This window comes from Corapipo altera, unplaced genomic scaffold (assembly GCF_003945725.1).
Source record: "Corapipo altera isolate COAL_440 unplaced genomic scaffold, ASM394572v1 268, whole genome shotgun sequence".
Lineage (NCBI taxonomy): Eukaryota > Metazoa > Chordata > Aves > Passeriformes > Pipridae > Corapipo > Corapipo altera.
The window spans coordinates 3,958,920-3,980,856 of NW_020884901.1; the positions used below are offsets into that span (position 1 = coordinate 3,958,920).

At 53.7% G+C, this 21,937-nt stretch overlaps 1 protein-coding gene across 2 annotated transcripts in view; it reads left to right on the forward strand.

The window, feature by feature from the left end:
• Positions 1–21,937, forward strand: part of RALGDS (ral guanine nucleotide dissociation stimulator) — a 58,887-nt gene that overhangs the window by 7,117 nt on the left and 29,833 nt on the right. Inside the window, exon 1 of one of the 2 annotated variants that reach the window (XM_027650121.1) lies at positions 8,256–8,512. The exons of the other annotated variant lie outside the window; for it this stretch is intronic. Within the exon in view, the coding sequence (XP_027505922.1) occupies positions 8,390–8,512 (123 nt within the window). The 5' untranslated portion in view covers positions 8,256–8,389. Of the gene's footprint in view, positions 1–8,255; positions 8,513–21,937 lie in introns of those variants that run through there. 2 annotated transcript variants of the gene reach the window in all.

A 21,937-nucleotide genomic window follows, 5' to 3' on the forward strand; every position in this document is an offset into this window, starting at 1 on the left:
TGTGTGTGTGTGTGTGTGTGTGTGTGTGTGTGTGTGTGTGTGTGTGTCCCGCACTGGCTATCGTTTCTAACTAGCAGGGAGGGATGCACTCTTGAAACGTTTTGCAAATAGATGATGAAATGTATCCTTTCTCCTTAGAAAACCACAAGGAAATTCACATTCTCCCACGAAATGTTTATATATTTTGGCCAAAGCTGTGTATCTTTTGCTGTCAAACATCTCTAAGTAGGGCCAGGTGCAATAATATTTGTGAACATTTCAGGGGCCAACTCCTGCCAGTTTGCCTGTGTGGGCACCATGTCCCTGTGCAAGCCCTCCCGGCTCAGTGACCTGTGTTTCATGGTGGGATCCAAGTTGTTTCTGTGGTGGCCACCACTGACCCTGCACTGGCCACTCTGGGTGTCACAGCCCTGCTTTTGGGGAACTCATCCAGCACCTACCAGGGCTCTGGGTGGTTCTGACTGCTTACACAAGTCCCCTTTGCACTGTTCCCTGTGCTGCTTTGAAAGGGTGTTTAGTTAATAGGATTATAAAGCTTTCCTGTCGTTAGGCAACGGAAATCAATGGTGGGCCCCCGGGAATGAGCTTCATCCGATTTGCAGCACAGTCACCACAGGGCTGTGTGGGGTGTGCGGCCAGAGATGGCTCTGGGGCTAGAGGGGGGAAAGTGCTGCCCCCTGTGCTGAGTGCCAGGCTGGGAGGGGGCTCCTGAAAATAAAGAAAAAAAGGATATAAAGCTGTTGGAGAGCATCCAAAGAAGGGCTGTGGAAATGGTAAAGGAGCCGTACGAGGAGCGGCCGAGGTCACTGGGGTTTTTGACTGGAGAAAAGGAGACTGAATTTGAGGGGGGTCTTGGTGGCTTGGCCTGAAAGCTGAGAGCAGGGACTGCTCTGCAGTGCCTGGGGGGCTTCGCACTCCCCTCTGCTGTGAGAAAGCATCTGGAAAGAGCAGGTTGGTAGGATGGGCTCATTAATCTGTGCAGCAGCAAAGAGAGCTCACAACTGCCATCCCCAAAATGCAGCAGGCTCCCAGCCCCCTCCGTGGTGGGCTGCACAGGGGCCAGGCCTGGGAAAGCCGAGGTCCAGCCTCAGCCCCCAGGAGGTCAGGGAAGGGCCTCTGTGCTCTCTGGACTGTGTCCATCAGAGCTGACAGCCTTGGGGTCTGCTCAGTCCCACCACGCCTTGTCCTTCCCCTCCTCACCCTCCCTCAGGGGATTCCAGTCTGGAATGCCTCTCCCTCTCTGATCCAGGGCCGTGCCTCTTGGGAGAGCTCTGCACAAAGCATTTACTCCCCCTGCAGCCGAGGAAGCAACGTGGAACCTTTCTGTTGGAATGGGAGGGTGGGGAGCAGCTGGATGGGAGCCCTGAAGGAAACTTCCAGGAAAATCAACCTGCTTCAGGAATCTGGCCATGCAACAAGTGTTTCTCATGTCCTTGGCTATCACAGGCTGGTGCAGAGGGGACTGCCCGTGGTGGAGACTTCTTTAAACCCCGTAGCCTGCAAAATAGTCATGAAGAGGGAGGATTGGAGAGCCTTTGGCTCAGGGTGTAGGGCTGGAAACCTCCAGGCTGCCAGAGCTGTGTCTGTTATCTCTCTATCCCACAGTTTGTTGTCTGCCAAGTGACACGGAGCAGTGGTGTGGATCTGTAGATAACCTCTGGGCCATGTGTAATGCAGGCTGAAGCCTGTGTGAGGAGCTGAGACGGTTTTTAACAGCACAATGAGAGCAGGCTCTGAGGGCGGGGAGACTGGAACCTCCTCTTTTGGGTTTGTTTAAGCTTCAGCTAAGCCCTGGAAAATATGCTGAAGGGAACAGCCCTGCCCAGAGCTGGAGGCTTGGCCAAGTGGGTGAATTAGTGGATGCTCCATCTCTGGTGAACGCTCCAGACAGTGTGCTGTGCTTTCCACCGTGTCTGCGTGGCCCTGGTTGTCTGCAGACATGTGCCCAGAGAGATGCCCAGGCCTTGCTGCCAGTCTGGCCTCGCCACAGACAGGCTGCTGCTTTGGCCTGTTGGCAAGTGGAATAAATCCCTGCAGGAAAAGTGCAATTGGTAACAGCAGGGATTGTCATGGTTTGCTATACCCTCAGCTCTCCATTCCCCCCGGCATCTTTCTCTTCTCCATCAAAGATGTTTGCAGTGGGAAGCACTTGGTCGTGCTGCTGAGCTGGTGTGGGGACAGCTGAGCCCTGTTGTGTCCTGTGCTGTGCCCTGTGCTGTGTCCTGTGCTGTGCCCACCTGGGTCCCAGCAGGGTGGCTGCACTGCCAGGGCACTGTTTGGAGCTGCCCTAGAGGGGACAAGCTGTGCTGATGTTTGGGAGCTTATTCTTGGCCCCTGTCTTTCTTAAATCTTCCTGTGCTGCGGGCTCCCCTGATGGGCAGGTGTCTTGGGAGATGATGGGACTTTCCCTCAGGTTTGGAGCTGGCAGGGAACAGCAATGGGCATGTGGGTGTTTGTGGCAGCCTCCCACACCCATGCAGCCTCAGCTCCAAAGCCTGCTGTGTCTGCCCAGGTTGGGAAGTGGGGCATCTGGGCAGGAGTACAGTCATCCCAGCAATACATGCAGAAAACATGTGGGCCCTGTGCCAGGGGTTTCCCGGCGTTAGTGCCATGCCAGGGTCTCTCCAGCAGCACAGTGTGGCCCACGTGGAGTGGGGAGGCCATGGAGGTGCCATTAAAAGGGCTTAACCTAGTGGGAAATGGATTTGGGGTGAACCAAGAAGGGGGTCGTGGGAGCAGCTGTGGATTGCAGGCAGTTATGTGGTGCTTGTTTTCCTTATTTCCTTCTTCCCTCCTTCCCTCCTGCAGAGTGGTGGAATGGGGGGCAGGAGGGAGTGGGAAGTCACTCAGGGTCAGGGGTCCTTCCTCTACCCCATCTGATGGAATGGCCATGTCGTGGTGGAATGGCAGGTCCCCTCCTAGGGCAGCTTTGTCCACCCTGAACTCCCCACCCATGGGCACCTGGGGGCTGCAGCAGTGCTGTCCCCAGCCCGGGCTCTGTCCCCACCTCCCGGGGGAGGCGGTTATGGAAACTCAATCAACTGTTGCCATGACAGCCCCGAGCACGGCTCCCTCCCGATCCTTACCCACCCTGACAGCTCCGTATCACCAGCTCCCGTGGGACTGATCTCAACAGGATAAAGCGTTTTCGGCAAGGGACGAGGCAGATGGATTGCAGGCAGCACATCCCTTTTATCCTGCCAATGCAGGAAAACAGTGCTGGAAGCAGAAAGGAGGCATGTGGGTACCTGATAGTCCCTTTCCTAGAGGGGAGAGGTGATCCTCGTCTCCTTTGCAGCCCCACGAGCACCGCTGGTCCCCGTTGCTGCGGTGACAGTCTCCATGGAGACCAGCCCAGCACAGCCACATCCTGGGGACCACGGCAGGGGAGGCCATGGGGACACATCCCCATCCCCTCCCCACGGGAGACACAGTGGCTCCCAGGGTACACTCTCAGCCCCCAGGGGAGTGTGAAAATTGAAATCCCTTAAGTGACAAATGTGTGGAGGGATCCCGAGAAAACTAATTGGTTTTCCCCCCACCCTTCCTTTAATGCTTGTTGGCTTTCACTCTGCACTGGTAATTGCTACTCTGCACCTATTAAAAGGCCGTCTTGTGCTTCACACGGGCTTGATTGTGAATTAATTTTGCATACATATCTATTCTGGGAAGCATGGGAATTTATTCAGGATGCTGAATGCCAGACGGGTTTTCCAGAGGCGTGAGGTGCAGCCTGGGCTGCGGCTGCTGCCGGGAGTGACTTGGAGGGAACGACAGAGGCTTCTTCGAGTAAATGCCTAAAAACAAGGGTGCAGATTCAAATCAAATGGGATTTATTCTCACAACTAGTTTGAGACAAGAGAAATGGATTTCAGATGGGATATACAGAAGCACACACATGTGTAGATGCCAAAGTGCCTTTGATTTTCACTGAGGTATCAATAGGTATCCTGCCTGCTCGTGGTATCCTGGAAGTCCCAGCAGGCATCCATCTCCATGTCTGTGCCTGTCCCTGCCTCTCTAAATCTACCTGTAGGTTTTCTGTAAATGCCAGATTTCTCCAGAGGCATGCTGTTGGGTTGGGATTTCCGTGGTTTTGAAACCAGGTTTCCTCTTTCTATTACTGAGAAATATCAAAGGGGAAGAGCTTTTGGGATTTTCCATTTGCCTTTTACTCTCATGCCACTTTCTTTCCTCTTTGCCTTTCTATCAGCTTCACACATTGAAAATAAACCAGCTGGTTTTCTGTCATTCCTCTGGTGCAGGATGCTGTGATGTTTGGGCTTGGGCACAATACAGGGAGTTGCAATTTCCTTTTAAAAACAAACTGGCCATTGTTATTTCTAGGGAATTTCTTTAATTTTGTGGAAGCCTTTGATGCTTAACTGCATCAAGCACTAGAGTCAGCCTTCCTTAGCTGGGCCTTTGTGACTCAGTTGGTGTAAGGAATGACCAGTGTGATAGGAGAGGTTGGTCCCAGTTCCTGGAATGTTCACAGCATGGCAGGAATGCTGAGTATCAAGATCCTCCTGTTTATGAGTTTGTCCCTGAAACCTGCATCCTGTGCAGAGGTTCAGTCCTGGTCCATCCTGGTATGCTCAAAATGATGTGCTTGCAGGGTTGCAGAGTCTGTTTAGACCTTAAGGAATGGATGCACTTCCCAGTGCAGGAGTCGGTCTCTCCCTGGGACAGCAGTAGGGCAGTTGGGAGCAGGATGCATCCGGCACAGGAATTGCAGTGTATTTGCCCTGCAGTTGCTCTGTTCCTGCCAAGACTGTTACTGGAAAACAGTATTTTCCCAGTAATCGTTGCTAAGCAGTGAGGTCTCATGATGGGCTTCATCTGCTCAGCTGGAGCTGCAGGAACAATAAAGCTCCAGTGCAAAATGAAGCAGGGAAACATCAGTGGCTGTGCTGGGGGTTCCCTGTGTGCCAGAGGTACGGAGACACCAGGGGGAGATTTCTCCTGCACCCCTGGCAGGGCTCCCCCACTCCTTGGGCTGGCACAGGCTGCCGTGGGGTTCCAGAAGCTCCCTGTGCCTGTGGGGATGGCTCTCTGTTATCCATGCAGTGGGATGGTTAAGGTGCTTGGCTGCTGTTTCTGGAAGATCTGGGATCATAGCACGGTTTCCACTCGTGTCAGCCAGACTGGAGGAGCAGTAGGATGAGGCTGTCATTTAAAGATCTGCGTAGGATCACCCTGTCTGGGCTGGTTTGATGTCAGGGGATTCTTTGCTTTGTGCTTCTGCTGCAGATCTCCCAAAGGGAATTTGTTCAAAGCCACTTTGCCGGTTTCTGCTGAAGGACTGTTAACACAACTGGGGCAGGTGTCTGGGGACACTGGTGGGTGGACATGCACGAGCTGGCCCTGGGAGAGGAGGGGAAGGTTTCACACTATTTCTGGGACTGTGTAAATGCCCACAACATCTGGCTGGTTACCTTTGACCAGAGCATTCTGTGCACAGCAGCTCCCATGTGCCATTCTGGTTGGTTTGAGCTGGTTCTCTGGAGCACCTCTTCTTTTGTCCAACCTCTTCTTCTGCTGCCCTGCCCAGTGTCTCTTCTTGGAGACACTACACTGGAAGGGACCCTACACTTGGGGTTTTGTTCTCCTTTGCAGTCTGCCCGTGTGGTTTGTGACTTTCTCCAGAAGGATTGTCCCTCGGGCATCTTTCTGGCTGCCTCATGGGAGGTCATTGGGCTCCGGGGACCAGCAGAACAGACTGAGCCCCTGCCAGAAGTGTTTGCTCTGGGGTAGCAACCTCTGTCTCTATCCCTTGATGTTACCATGAAGTCCAGGGGAGCCCTGCAGACCTGGGCACCAGCAGATGGTGGGACTCCTACACCTCCACACCACCTCTGCAGGGAATCCCGTTCTCATGGGACAGATTAACTTCTGAGCAGAATGATGAATGGGTTCCTAGGAATGGTAGCCCTTGTAGCTTCTGGCATTTGAGTGTGAAATCTGCGTCAGGATGTTGGTACAGCCACTTAGGCTTGTTGGAAGCTGCAATCCCAGCTGGCCAAGCCCAGCTTGTTACTGGAAAGCTGTTGTTGGAAAGCCAAGCTCTGCTGACCAGTTGTTGCAGGTAGGTGAGTAACCTGAGCTGGGGCTGAAGCACAGGTTTGAATCACCTTTCCTGGAACCAGAGCTGTGGGTTCTGCCCGTGCTGGGGCCAGGTTTTGTTTCTGGTGACAGCACTGTGAAATGTGGGACTGTCCTCCATGGGAATGCACATTGTACTGAGTCACCAAGGCATCATGTACAGAGAGGGACAGAGACTGGCTGTGCCAGGGTGTTTCCTGGCCTGTGCCACTACCTCTGTGCCATGGAAAGAGTTGCCAAAATGCTGTCAGGCAGAAGATGGGAGATGGCCCTGAATACTTTTCCTTGTCCATGTGCTTTGGCTGTGACCTCCCCTCTCTCCTCCCCTGCGAAACCATTCCTGGGGCCACTGCAGTGCTGCCGTGTTGTCCTTCCTGCTGCTTGTCTCAGCCCCGTGGTGGTTGAAAAATCTTGTCTAATTTCTGCTTAAAAATTTATGGTGTGTTTATCCCAATCTGGTCTTGTTCCAGGCTTGCCCATTAGTTCCCGTTCCTGCAGCCTGTAAGAGCTGGTTTTCTCACCCTTGTGTTGAGAAAATGACGGTCTGGAACCCCGCAGTCCCACACTCTGCCCTGGTGTGCTGGGAAGGTGCCCAGCACGAAGGGTCTGTGTGTGTGTGTGAGACCCCTCTAACCCCGCTGTCTCTGCCAGCTCTGGCTCCTGTGTGAGTGAGTCAGCCCAGCGCTGGCCGGGCGCAGAGCGGGGCTGCCAAGCCCAGCTTACCTAATGCCGCAGGAATGCCTGGCTCAGCGGGGCTCCTCGGCTCTGCTCCGAAACCCAGGCGTGCTGCAAGCCGGGTTTGTGGCCTCAGGCAGTGGCTGGGTTTGGGAAAGTCGGGAAAGAGCTGCACCGTCCCTGATCTATGGCAAGAGACTCCCCAAAGTGGGACCCACTGCAGCCTGCAGTGGGAAACCACATAAAAATACCTGCCTGGAGCAGGGTCTGCTCGCCCTATTTATGTCATCCTTGGTGGGCCCAGCATGAAGGGCAGATGGAAGGTCATAAACTCCTGTTTGTTTGAGGGCAATGGGTACTTTTAATTAGCATTTTACAAACTCCTCCGTTGGGTACATGGGTAGTCCCAGTGACTCCCCTCGCTGGTTGTGAATTGATGAACCCACCAAACTGCTTCTCTGCTGCTGCCCTTCCCGGGGAGAGACACCCTGGGTGTTTCCCCCAGTCACTGAGCCCAGTGTCTGCAGCTGGTGAGGGTGAGGTGATGGCTCTTGGGCTTGGCCCCAGGTTTACTATTGTTTGTGGGAGCAATAACATCTGTGTGATAGGTGTATGTAGGTGATACACGTGTTGCTCCATGTTGAGACCCTCATCCTACTTCTGCCATCGGTGCAAATTCTACAGGACAATGCTCTTCATAGCAAACCTATCTCATTCTGTGCCATACTCCCTTTAGCAAAGCTCTGGTTTGGATTCTCAGGCTCTCTGGTGGGAAAGGCCACACTCACCTGGGTGAAACTTTCCACGCAGAATTGTCCTACAAACAAAGGCATCACTAACACTCACTGTCTTTTAGTGCCACACTGCATTTTCAGTGCCATAAGGTTCCCAATCACTCTCTGGATGTGAATTATTTAAGCCTCACTCCGGTCCTTGGAGTACAAGAAGGCGTTGAGCTGAAACTGCCTCTGACAATGGAAAGCAGGAATGGGAGAAGAGAAGGAAAGAAAAGGGGAGGCTCCAGCTCTGGCCATTCATGCTCTCTGTCTCACACCCTCTCATCCTTCCAGCTCTGCTTGTTTGCCTGTCACAACAGCCAGAGGGAAATGCTGCAACTGCTGCAGACACGGTTTGATCATAATCAGAAATCAACAGCAGGCAGGACCTGTTGTGTCTCGGAGACAATGCGCGGGGTTTGCGAGTGCCACGCATGTAGATGAGGCTGGAAAACCCCGCGCCAGTGCAAAGCGGCGGCCGGAGCCAGCGCCGGGGGTTGCCCTGAAGGGAAGGAGAAGCTGGGGGGGAAGGCAGAGTGCCGTGGTGTGCCCGCAAAGGGCTGCTTCCCCAGGCTGGGGAGCATCGGCGGCCGCACACCCGCACGCACACAGGCGCACTCGCTCACACACGCGCACACACAGCCTCCCGGTGCAGCTCCTCGCAGCTCTTTGATTCGCGAGGAAGGAAATAAGACCTCTTGGAGCGGCAGAAGCAGCAGCTGTTGGCAAGATGTGCTGACAAAAATCGGGCAGGGAGAGAGATCTCCAATCGGCTTCGCCGCCTGGGCTGGACCCGCTCCCTGGGAGAGGAGCGGCGGAGGAGAGAGAGAAGAATGAGCAGCCCCTCCATCCCCGGGAAGATGGAGGCAAAACCTTTGTTCAACGTGCAGAAGGCTCTGGTGCAGCCTGTGCAGATGTGCATGTTGGATATCCCCCTGAGCGTGCAGGATGATGATGTAAGTAGAAGGCAACTGGGCCGCCAGCCCGCGCTCGGCTCCGGGGACAGGGTGGGTGTGCAAGGGCAGAGAGGTGCTGTGACCCCACCCCGGCACTGTCCGGGGGTGGTGAACTTCTGGTGAAGTTAAAGATGCCAAGAGCTGGCACCGCCTCCAGATGTGACTGTTTCCTCTCTGAAGTGGTGTGTTTTGGAGGCAGACTGTGGCACAAATGCAGGGCACCAGAGCGAAAGGAAGGGTTTGGGAGGGAGAGAAAGCCTTTCTGTACGGAATAAGACTCGTGTTGTAGCTCGATGCAAAAGGGAGTGTTTGCTGCGTGTCCTGGCTCTGCTGCCCTGGACTGTGGAACGATGGGTGTGAAAACCTGGGAGGCAGCAGTCGGCTGCAGAGCTCAGCTCTGCCTCCACACACCTCGGTGGCTGCCCTGCCTGGTGTCACCGTCCCTGGGCATCGCTCCTGCCCTCTCCCTCTGCTGCAGCTGCAGCCAAGCACAGGGTTTGGTTCACGATGCAAAAATTGGTGCTGGTTGCAGCACTGAGGCGGAGGTTTCCCGATGTGGGTCAGAGGATTCCTGCTGAGGGCTCCTCTTGTCACCTTAACCTGCCCCTCACAGAAATACACCACGAATCCGTGTCGGGAAGGATAAAGCCACTGGAGAACCCAAAATAGGTGCAATGCTTTCCAGAGCTGATGGGTGGTGAGTGGTCTGTGTCCCACCTGTGTAAGGGGTTTGGATGTGATCCGGGTGCTGTTAAAATTTGAGGCAAAACTTCCTTTGATTTTGGAGCAGGGAAAGCCCATGCTCTTGCTGTGTGTGCTCAGGGTGTGTAGTGTCACTGCAGGAGCCTTAAATCTGGATTTTCTCGGTGGCCATCCATTGATCTGTCACAGTTACCGTTGCCTTCTCTTCAGCATTATCTTTGTGCTTACAGGGCTGAAATGACAGCACAGAAACGAGCCCGCTGCCCGGGGAGGAGGGAGGTCTCTCCTGCAGGGCGGTGTGTTGGATCCCGGTAGGGGTGGGGAGCCCCAGCTCAGCCTCCTGCAAATGCCTCTGCAGGGACAGGGGACTTGCAGGGAGCCTCCTATATTTAGAAACACCCCGGGGGCTTTGCCAGGATCCATTGCTGCACTAACGAGGATACCTGTGAGGGCCACTGCAGAGCGGGTGGGGTGTGCCAGGGGTGGGCAGCGCAGGTACCTCCTGCAGCCTGTGCGGGAGGGAGGGAGGGCAGCCGGGTGCTGGCAGGTCGCTGGAGCACGGGATGAAGCAGGTGAACCAGTGGCTGGATGCTTTATTCTCCTTTAGCTTGATTTCTAAGCAGCAGATTTCTCAGGGCTTACACCAGCCGATATCCGTTCCTGCTCAGCAGCGCAATCTGGTGCTGGATTTCCCTGCGGCCCCTGGTGCAGCGCGGGGGATCCTCAGGGTTTGCCCGACTCAGGTGGAGGCTTCCCTGCTTCCTTCCCTGTGCTGGAGACATGGGCATCATCTGGGACAGGGCACAGGGAATGCCCCGGCCTTGGGTCGCTTAGGGACCTCTGTGTGCTTTTGGTATTCCTGGATTTTTTGTAGAAAAGAAAAATAATTTTTAAGGGGGTTGTGCAATGTGTTAGTGCTGGTTGGTTTTTATTTTTTTAATTTGGTGTGGTTGGGTTTTTAGCAATACCTACTAACCCTGTGGTGGCTTCTGGATGACAGCCAGTCCTGGGAGTTGTGTTACATTGAGACACCAGTCGGTAACTGGCACATCAGGGTGTCCCCAGCCCTCAGGTCATCACTGGGGCGTTAGAGCAGGACAGAAAAGGTTAGTGCTTTCCTGTGGAAACTCGAACTGCCAGGAGGTCAGACTGGGAGCTGGTCTCCAACATCCCCATTTTCACATTTCCCAGCCATGGTCACCTCTCCCAGCTCTGGGTCCACTGGTGCTTTCACCACCTGCCCTCTCCTGCCTTGGGCAGAGCAGGATGAGACCCCAGGGGTGAGCTCTGGCTGGCAGCACTGGTGAGCAGGAGGTGGGTTAGGGACTCCTCTGCCTTTCCATGCTCGCACACCACTGCTTTGAGGTTCCATTTTCCATTCCTGGAAAGCGGGGGCACAGCGGGTCCCACACCCCCGTGGAGCTGCCAGCTCCGTCTGCTGCGACACACAGGCCAGTGGGGAAGTGCTGAGGGGAAATCCTGAGTGGCATTTCTGTCTGTGGGGTGATGGGGAAACTCCTCTTTCACAGCTGAAAGATTCCCCCAGCCAGGCAGGGTTTGGTGTCTCACACCCACCCCCGTGTGCAGGTCCCTGCTCATCTCCCTGCTGTCTCGTCCCCAGGCTGCGTGGGCAGGGGAGAGGGAGCCGTGCTGGCATTTCCCCCTCTATTTTAGGATTTGCAGGCTCATTAATTTTCTTTCTTCTTGGAGATTGTGCAAGCAGGTTGGGAAAAGTTTGGGGGCTGCGTTTCCTGGGGCTCTTGTGCAGGATCCTGTCCATCAGCCTCCATCAGCAGTGGGACCATAGCTGTGGGGAAGGCCTGGCTTGAGAACCGGGCTTTCCTAGTGCTGCACATTCATTCACTGAGCACACAGCTGACCCATCTCAGGCTGGATTCCCAGTGGAGCATGGCTTTGGTGTCAGAAAGGAGCAAGGGTGGCAGGCAAAGCCCAGGTTGGGACACTCCAAAAGACATGAGCCTCTGGCTCAAACCTGTTCTCCCAGAACAGCAACTTTGTTGGGTCAACACCTCATATTCCTGTTATTCAGGAAAACTGTTCTGCCCCAACAATGGACTGGGGCTCCTTTGGGGAATATTTCACCAGCTGGCAGTGGAGCATTGGAGGTGATGGAGAGACATGGGGTACTCATGCCCGTGTTCAGTGGGTGCCCATCTGGAAGGGGGACATATCCCTCAGGCTACTCCCAATGGTGCATGTCGGGCAGAGGACACATTGTTTCTGTGTCCCTTGCTGCCTTTCCAAGGGGCTGTCAATCCTCCCTTTCATAATTCAGCCACAGCAGTTGCAAAATGGCCCAGGCAGCCTCTCTTGCTATTACAGGGAGGGATTTCCAAAGGTTTGCTAATAAAAGAGCAACAGTTTCTATATCTGGGAGATGGGGAAATCAATGAACAGACTGTTGCAAGTGATATAACGGCTTCTTGTGGCATCTCAGACAGTTCCCCACTATGATGGAGCTTTATGGCACGTTGTTTGTCAGCTTAATTGGCAATATCCACTCCCTGCCAGTGGGAGCCCGCAGGGCTGGGAGGGACCGATGTCCCGCAGTGGTGGGATGCTGCTGCTCAGTCCCAGTGCATCCCTCCTGCCTGGTGAGTTGGTTGTGCATCCCAGGCTGATTCCAAGCAGCTGACCCAGCCCTGTGTCATGATGAAAATCACTGGGAAATCCCCCCTTGTTGCAATGTCCAGCAAATGGCAGCACAGCCATGGTCTCTCCCAGCTCTGCTGTCTCTGAGTTGGACACTTAATGCAGCTCTACAGAGTGAGAAGAAAAGAGAAATGATCGTGGGAAGATCTCAGTGTCCTGCTTGGGCACTTACATCCTCCAGAGCCTGTCCTGGCAGTCTCCCCATCTTTGCCTCTGTCCTTTCTCCTCTGTGATGTCCCAAGAAGTGCAGTCGGTTTGACTTCAAAGTGGTTAGCAAATATTTTCCACTCCAGCGAGCTAATTAGTTAAATTACATTTCACATGCTAATTTATTCCTCTAATATTATTTTTTTTCCCCCAGCATATTGAAATACAGGAGAAGATAAAAGCTTGGTTTGACCTCAGAGCCAGGCTCGGAGGAGCTGGTGATGGGAGCAAATGATTAGTTCCCAGGTTTGCTGTGGCACAGGCTTATTCCCTGCTGCGTTTGAGACCTCGTTCAGTTGAGCTTTAAGTGTCTTAGCTGACTGCAGCCCAGGTATCCTGGGTGAAACGTTTTCCTCTGGCACACAGAAGAACTTTCAGATCAGCAGTAATGAGCTACTAATTTCCAGCTTCATTGTTCCTGTTTGCAGCACCGGTATTACCTTGGAGTGCTGCGTAAATAACTAATTAATCCTTGCGGGAGTGGGTGGGAATGGTGTTACTTCCCGTGCACCAAGGAGTGAAGGGCTGTGCTTGTTGAATCCCGAGGGATCCAGCTGGCACTCGAGGGTCGTGTCCTGCAGCGGGAATGGTCCACAGTGCTGTGAAGGGGCTGGGAATGCACCTTCCTTGGGAAGCTTGGGAGGCTGAATCCTGGTGGCTGGGAGGGAGGTGCTTCCCTCACGCTGGGTCAGGGGGGCTCAGCTCCCCCCTGGGAGCTGCATGTGGGTCACAACTGCAGCGGTGCCTGTGGGCCACGGTGTGACCTGGGGTCAAAGCCTCCTGTCCTGCTGCGGGACTGGGCTGGGGCAGAGCCACTCGCCATCTCCTGCAGCCCAGCTGGGAAGGCTTTAACTGGGAGTCAAGTGGCTCAAACTGGGAGTCAAGAGGGGTCAGGGAGTCGGTGCTGGTGTCAGTCCCAGGTTGAAACCGCGTGCCAGCACTGGGGTGAAGTGACAGCTGCAAACGGCCCTGCCGTGAATCAGACTCGGTCTAGGTCGTATCAAAGGCTGTTTCTTTTCCACTGCCTTCATAGGGTAGATGTTATCAAGAGGGAGGAGCTGAAAATGAGCACTAGGACCGTTTCCTGACCACAGTTGCAGTCAAAAACAACAAATCCCTCCATCCCTGCCCCTGGCCAAAGTTTCCTTTCCCCTCCGGCGAATCGTCACTCAGTTTCTTTGGAGAAAACTAGAAGCTATGGGAAAAGAATTCCAGGTAGAATTCTCATCTGCAAGGGCAGTAAGGGAATAATTGGGTGTGATGCCTGAGCCTTTTCACTGGTTGGAAAGGGATGGGGGAAAGGGTCACTGGTTGCTGCTGTGTTTGGGTCACTGGTACTAAAGCATCTGGAGCCTTCACCTCTTCATGTGCCTGTGTTCATCTGAACAAACAAGTGAAACACAGCCAGGGGAGGGCCGGGCCAGTAATATCAGGGTTACTGCAAATAAGCAGTTAGCAGGACAGTGTTGATGCAGTCATGCAGACGAGGGTTGCCAAAGTGGAATGAAAACCCAGACCTCTGGAGCCTTGGCCAGTGTCTGACGCAGCACCCTGGGGTACAGCCTGCCTTGGGGCTCATCCTGCCTGAGGATTTGTCATCACAGCCAGAGCACTATTGCCTCTGAGACGTCCTATTTGCAGATTTTGGGATGTGTGGTGTTCACCAGGCCTCTGTGCCTGGCCCATGCACAGTCAGCAGATCAGGCTTGGCCACGCCAGTGGATCTCTGGTGGCTGCCTCGCGTGTGCCACAGCTCCCTGTGCTTTCCAACACTTTGCCAGTGCTCCACTGCCACAGGGGCTGGAATTGTCTGACCAACTCTTCCTGCTGCCCTGATGGAGTTATTGCTAATTAAAGCAGTGCTAATTCTCCGTTTATTGCAAGTGCAGAAGGAGACAATGTTTCCAGTAATTGTTCCATCGATCTACTTTGAATATCTTTTTATAAGTGGCCTGGCTGGAGCTGTGCTTGCTAGTGCTCACTGCAGAGAAAATGAGGTGAAGTACCCAGTGCCACATCCCCGACTGGTGTACAGCAAGGTAAAGCCACCGATTTTGGTGACATTACAGCCTATCTATAGCTAAGACCATGAACTGATGTTCAAGGTGACCTCCTAGAGCATTTCTCTGTTTCTTTGCTCCTCCGTCCCATCCTTCAGCACCAACTTCCCTGTCTGAAGTTTGAGGGCAACGTGAGAATTTGCTCCTCTTGTAGCTTTTGCTCTGTAGATGTGTATCTCCAGGAGGCAGAGGCTCTGCCTCTTGCACTTTCCCTTTCTCAAGTGAAATGGGATCTCCTCTCTGCGCGTTCAGCTTTCTCACTCTCTGCTCTCACTTTCCATCCTGACGGTGCCGTGGGGACCCTGGAACTCAGCAGAGCATTTCTCCTGGCTGCGGGCACTGCCGAGGCAGCTGCACAGTCAGTCCTGGTGCCCATGAGCTGCTGGCAGTAGTTGGCTCCATCCCCACACCCCGGGGCTGGGCACCCCAACACGCGACAGCTCGGGCGCAGAGCAGCTGCCTCCTGACAGTTTGATTCAATAAGGACCCATCAGTGCAATTTGCTCTCATCTGTCACTGTGCATCAGGGCCCAGGGCAGTGCCTGCAGGAGCAGCTGTTGCAGGAGTGTGCTGTGAGTGCTGCCAGTGCTGCCCCGTGCCCACGTGTGCTCAAATAAGGCAAGTCCCGGTTACTGGCTGGTTTGGCAGAGCACAGGCCATCCAAGGCGGGGTGTTCAGTGCCTGCTTGGGGTCTTTGCCAGAGCACAGGGACAATTTGGCCCTGGCTCTCCTGCCCTCCTTAAGCAGAGGTGGTGAGTCAGTAGCTGTGGGTGTCTCCCGCCCGTGGCTCCATTCCTGCTCTGCACAGCCTCCCGTGCTGCGTCCAGCAGTAGGGGGCTGGACCAGGGACAAGGCTGTTATCAATATAGCCACTTGATTTGGAGTATGCCAGCTGCAAACACAGGAGGGATGAAGGTTTTGCCCCATTCACAACCACAAATGTCACAGCAGAGCACAGGTATAGCCCTGGGCATCTCCCATCCAGGGACTCCATCAGAGATGTCCCTATTTAATTACCCCATGTTCCAGCAGCCCAGAGCCCTGGGCTGTGCAGCAGCTGAGACAGCTGAGAGTGGCAGCACAGAAGCAGAGGTGTGCCTTGACATGCAGTGAAAGCCTCGAGCTGGACCCTGCCTGCCCTCAGATGTGGCTGCCACTGCAGAGGTGGGTGGCACCACTTCTTGCTGACACAAGCTGTGCCCTTGTGGCCCGTGGTGTTGCTGGAGCATCCTCCTGTCACACACAGTCGCTGCTCCTTGGCCAGCCCCGACGTGCCCCGGGGCTCTCGGCACCTCTCCAAAGCCAACACATGGCTCCAGCACATCCCCCGCCCCTCGCAGCACGCCGGTGTCCCTGTGCATCAGAGAGCAATTTGCTTTTGTTTAAGCGTTGCCAAGCACAGATGGGCACCGCTGCTGCATTCAGGTAGGGCTGGATTTAGCCGTGGGAGCTTCAAATAGTGCTAAGGAGCATCCCTGACAGGAGCCCTGTCCTGCAGCAGCTTGGTTTGGTCACTGTGCTGGCTGTTACATGCTGCTTAGATGCAAATAGCATCTTTGGTTTCAGTGGGACGTGGGAGGTGGTAAAGCAGCCTGAGTGACAGGGGACAGCCAGATGCAGCTCGGTGTTGGCTCTGTCTGTGGTGAACCTGGAGTGCTTTAGTTGCATTGTTATGGTATCAACGTTGCTGGAAGGATTGGCTCCTCTGCCCCAAGGATAAATGGCTCTCCCCAGCTCCTCCCGGCTGCTCTGTCCTATGACAGTGCTGTACTGCAGCAGGCCAGGGGGGCTGGGGGTTCAGTTTCAGGTTGGGCAGAACGTGTGATATTTGGGGTTTTTGGCTCCCAGCTCTTGGAGTCATGTGTGTGGCATCACACACAGGGTCTGGAGAGGGCAGCGTGTTGCTGGTGCCCCAGAGCACACCCTGATATCGTGATTGATCCACAGCTTTCAGGCATCACCTCCAGACAGATGCTGGTCATGAGCAGCATCTCAGGTGTTCGTCTTCCTCTGTGTCTCTATGGCAAGGAATTTCCTCTGTCTTAACCTAAAGTCCTGACTTTATGAATCCCAAGTTCTGTTTGCATCCAGAGGCTGATTTGTTGGTTTTCTTGGGTCATCTCTGTGCAGCCCTATGCAGGCATCTCCTCAGCCCCATGTTCTCACTCCTCTTCCAGCTTCTCTGGGCTCGTGCTGGGGCTGCAGCAGCACTTGGCAGCAGGACATCAGGTCTTTGCTCCCTCTGGCAGCCCGGGAGTGGGGAATCCCCGATCCCATCCTGCTGACAGCTGCCACCTGCCTTTTTAATTTGGGCATTGAGCTCCAGGGGACAGCCAGCAGGATCCAGGCCCTTCACTCAGAGGTGTTGAGGAGCTGTTTGGGATGAGTTGTGTGACAATCTTGGTAGTGTCTGGCTATGATGGTGGTGACAGGGAAACAAATGAAGTTTGTTCATTTGTAACACTGATGACAGTGACACTGGTGACTCGAGGTGAGGGGGCTTGTTCTCCTGCCTGCCAGGAAAGCAGCACCCAAAAATCCCCCTTAATAACCCCCTTTCTGTTCATCCTTTTCTTCTCCCTTTAGGTTCCTCTGTGCATTGCTCTGAGAGTCTGGGGTTTTTCGTTCATCATAGTGCCCTCCCCAGCACTTCTACTTCCCATATTGGAAACTAAGCACAAGTTAGAAACTGCAACCAAGTGAGGAAGGAGGGGAAATGTGGTTTGTGGCTGACTGAGCAGAGCAGCTGGGAGGCACGTCTGGGGGCTCTGGGGAGATGTGCTGGGGGCAGCAGGAGGCAGGATGGGGCAGCTGTTGCAGCGATGTGGGGTCTGACGGCATCGTGGTCATGGGTCAGGGAGCCCCTGGCCCGGGGTACCCGTCTGGGCAGCCCTGGAACTGACTGGAGGCAGGAAATGGAGACTAATCCCTCCCCACCCTGCTGTGTGCAGAGCGAGAGGCAATGAAAAGCAGCCGAAAATCCCGGATTTCCCTTTCTATTTGGCGGGAGGGATGCGGGAAGCACAAGGGAGGGATGAGCCAAGTGGCTGCAGCTCCACCTTCTCCCAGTGCTCAGGGCTCGATGCCTCTGCACTCACTGGGGCGAACTGGTCCTCCCAGCCCTCCCCAGTTATTTTGGGGTCAGTCTCCACGTGTCACAGACCTGGCTGCTGCTGACAGCCCAGCTGGTCGCAGCATGGCCCAAACTCCATCCAAGACCTACAACAAACCTCCGTTTCCAGGGGCCCTCGGGTGCCAACCATGCCCCCTGCCCACCCTCTCACTGCCGGGCCACTTGGGAGGGAGCTTTGCAAAAGGCAGGGGGTGAATCCCCACCGAGGCCAGGGTGAGGAGGGGGAAAGGGAAGCTCCCCGGGGGTTTGGCTGTTGCAAAAGGATGACTCAATGCGTGCCCTGAGTGGCGTGGCACCGGCGTGGCACCGATGTGCCACCGCGTTACGCGCCCGCGTGTAATGGAAACCCTGACACGGCTCCTCACCCGCCTGCTGTGAGTGGCAGTGGGTAATTAACCACTGGTTCGGGCCTAATGTTCCCTGCTGAGATTAAAAAAATGATGGAGGGGATGGATTGATCAGCCCGTGAGTTCTGTGCCGTGGGAGAAGCTCCCCGGGAGCAGGATGGGGCCTCACTGCTGCAGAAGGTCTGGCAGAAGCAGGATGAGACCCTCGGGGAGCAGCTTCTTTCACTGGCTGTCTGCTCCCTGACCCTCCTGCAAAAGCTCGGGTCGTGCTTCCTCGCTGTTTTCCCTGCAATTAGGGGAGTCAGAAAATACTTAAAATCTAATTTCCTACCAAAATAAGGCTAATGCTGCCACGGTGTCTGTCTGCCCGTGTCCTCTCTCCCCAGATGACTCCTGAACCCACTGGCCTGCTTCACGCATTTGGCTGAGGGCTCGCAGATAATTAAGTCTGTGCAAGTATGATGAAATGAGATGGTTGAGAGGAGGAAAAGAATCTTGTAAATGCCCCAAAACATCTGTACCATGAGTTCATGTATTATTAGACACCAGAAAACCCACGTGGGAAATGCTTCTTACAAACACTTAACCACAAAAACATTTTCATTCTCAGTTCGTACATTTTTAGGCACCGAAAACAGTCTCGAGACGCAAAACCATAGGAAGCGACACGAGTAGTTTCAGTGCTCATGGGATGACCTTTTTGTTTTAATGAAAACTGAAATCCTTCGGCACTCAACGTGATTCCCAGAGCCAGGACTTGAAGGAAAAACAACATAAATCATGGGCTCGAAGGTAACAAGTTGGGAGGGTCAGCAGTGCTGTGGCCGGACTCAGTGTCACGGTGTGACTCGGTGGCACTCGACAAGTTTGTTGATATTCGTGCCACTGTAACCGAGGGATAAACCTGGCCCTCAGCCACCAGCATACAGTATTGTTTGGAAGAACACTGCTCCTCCTTGCCAAAAACCCACAACAAAAAGATTTCTGCTGGCCACGGAGAGAGGCCCTGGAATAACTTCCCCCACTGAAACAATGCGGAGCGGAAACCTTTTAAAGTGGTAATTACCAAAGGGAAAATAATTTTTTTTTTAAACATCCTTTGTCTGAGGGTCTGACAATACCTGGGAATACTAAAAGACTTTTCCAATTCTTAATTGACTTTTTACCCATGTCACTGTTTGTTTCATCTCTGCAATACTCGGCTCAGGGCTGGGCAATGAAACTTTCCCTTTCCAGCTCCTGCCAGCCTCTTTTCCTGACTCTCACGTGGCCAACACCAGTAAGTGTGTGCTCAGGCTGTTAAAGCAGAATGTTTTCATGTCCACTCACTGCGTCCCAGCCCAGACCCAGAGGTGAATTTGGCCCAAAGGACTTGGCAGGGGCTGTGTGGTGTCATCAGCACCCGGGCGTGCTGGTCCAGCTGCTGGACTTCTCTCCTCCAGAGCTCCTGCTGCAGCTCCTCTCCCTCATCCCTGCGGCTGCTCCGGGCCCTCTGGCTCCTCTCCTGGCTGCTCACTTTCAATCACATCAGCTCTTCCCTCCGCCAGAGCCTGGCTCCAAGGTTTCACTCCTCACTTCAGATCAAGTCAGCTTTCCTGCAGCTTCGCCGGCGGCTTTCCGACGTGTCTAGGTTTTGATTTATGCTTTCCCTGATGTTCGTGCGGTCAAAGGAGATACAGGACCATTGTTGGAACATCCTTTTCATATCCCCTCTTAAGGGGCTTTGTTCCTGTTTAATTGGGTTTCTTAGTTTAAGTAATCTCAGTTATTTATTTTTGTTATTAATGTTATGTGTGGAGGACACCTTGCTGTTGCTTCACTTATTTCCAGGATCTGGCATTTAAATCTGTTCCACCGTATTCCTATACTGGGATAACTCTTTGTAGTGTGTGTAAATTTGTTCTCCTATCTGTAGCTCTTCAGATCAGCTCAGCACTGCAGCCCAGGGCCTTGCAGCCTGTTTGGCTCCATGTTTAAGCTGGCCTTTGGACATAATTTAATCTTGTGTAATGTATCAACTCCATATGCTTCTTCCCTGTGCTTGTGCTGTGGCATCACTTTTCTCCTGGACTTCTTAGCAGCTCTGTGGTACCATTCCCTCCCTTACCTGCATCCAGACGTGTCATTCCAGCAGCAGGGGAATGAATGGTGCTGGTCAGGTTCGGGGAGCTGAGTCTGAGCGTGCTGGGGTGGTGACACAGACACCAACCTCCATCCCTGTCCCCAGGGAGAACAAGCAGTGTGGGGTCAGAGCATGTCCCCAGGGATAACACACGTGCTCAGTGATGCCCTGTATGTGCTGGCAGGAGCTGTCACCCAGGTAGAGGGCAGGGGGAAGCCTCCCCTCACCTTCTCCAGCCCAGGAAAGGAGCCAGCAGGGTGACAGCTGGAATAAAAGCTGACTTCCCACTCCCCTGCTGGAGCGTGGGACCCACAGGCTGGTCCAAGTTCCCTGTCTGTCTGGCACAGGTGAGGTGGGTGTACCTGTCACCCCCCTGCAGTAGCACAGCTCACCTGTGCCAGCCAGGGAAGGCACAGGTGAGAGCAGGGCTGGAACACGGGCTGGGATGGGAGCTGGTGAGCAGGAACAGGCACTCTGCCAAGCAAGGGTTCTCTGTTATCCACTGGGATTTCTCTGTGGATCAGTTGCCAGAGCCTCTTGTTTCTGAGATTCTCCTTTTACACAACTCAGCTGAACATGTCATTTTGGCTGGTTGTCATCAGTGGAAAAATGTACTGCCTGCCCTTGGGTGGGTTTTTGAAAGGTGAGCAGAGCCAGAGCTTTGCTGTGTTCCTTATCCACCCAGGTGGTAGATGTGTGTTTCCAATATCTAATGAAATCTCACTATGTAATTTAACTTTTGTGGTAGATGACAAAGGCTGGTTTGATTTCAGAAATGAGTTTCCCTTGCCTTCCGGAGCTACACCCATTCCCATCTTTCCCTGCAAATTTTTGTGGCTTTGTAACCTTTCTCCTCTTTTCTACCGGTGATTTTTCTTTCCCTGACTGTTATGCAGAGGGCCCAAGCAAACAGGGATGGAAATTACAATAACAGAGCACCTGGGAGGCTTGAACTCGTCACACACTGATTGCTAAGCAACACAGAAAAATGTTTTTCCTGTTTTTCTTTTGGTTACAAGCACCTTAGGTGGTATTTGTTAAAAGAGCTGACTGAAACATTCTGGCAGAAAGGTGATAGGGAGATAAAAGCTGCCTTTAAAGACCAACAGCTCAAGAAATAACAGTCTTTACCAGGGGAGCTCTGGTGTGTCTGCAGCGTGTCAGGCTTCAGCAGCTTAATGCCTGCTGAACTCTGCACTCCGGGGAGGGTCACAGCCGGCGTGGAGGAGCACATGGGAAGGGAAGAGTGTGACCCAGAGCTGCAGCTGCAGCTTCCTCTAAACGTGGGGATGGTCTGCAACAAAACTCACTGGGTATCTTGTGATCCTCTCGAAACAACGAGCTCAGGGTGAGCTTTGGTCCTTGCTTCCCTGCCTCCCCCTGCCAAAACACTGTAAGCACCACTGTCTCGGTGCTTTTCACAGCGTGGACCCTGTTGTCTTTGGCTTTCTTGGCATATTTTAATGTTAGTAGTTATATCTTGCCTTTTATTTTTCTGAGTATTTTCGTTTCACTGTAAATGCTGTGCAGTGCCTTGCTGTGAAGGAATCTAGGTGCCTGCCCAAAGTGTGCTGTGGTCACTTCTTCCTGAGAAAGTGGCTTGGTCCCTCCCCATCCTCTCCATGTTGGCCTTGTTCTGATGAGCGTTTAGAGGTCAGAAAGCTTGAAAAACAGAGGTTTGTGTTGTCACTTGCTGCTCTAACAGAACATCTGCAAATACTTAATAGTTGCCTGGAGAAGAGAAGGCTCCAGGGAGACCTTGGAGTCCCCTTCAGTGCCTAAAGTGGCTCCAAGAGAGCTGGAGAGGGACTTTGGACAAGGGTCGGGAGCGACAGGACAAGGGGGAATGGCTTTAAAGTGAAGAAGGGTAGATTTATATTAGATATTAGGAAGAAATTCTTTACTCTGAGGGTGGAGATGGACTGGCACAGGTTGCCCAGAGAAGCTGTGGCTGCCCCATCCCTGGAAGTGTCCAAGAGCAGCTCGGATGGGGCTTGGAGCAACCTGGGCTAGTGGAAGGTGTCCCTGCCCATGGCAGGCGGGTGGAACGAGACGAGCTTTATGGTCCCTTCCAACCCAAACCAGTCTGTGATTCCATGATTCTACTGCAGCCAAATAGATGGTGCAGGGAGTAGGATGGAGGAGAAATATTCCTGAAAGCTCTTGAGTCTCCAAGGCTCG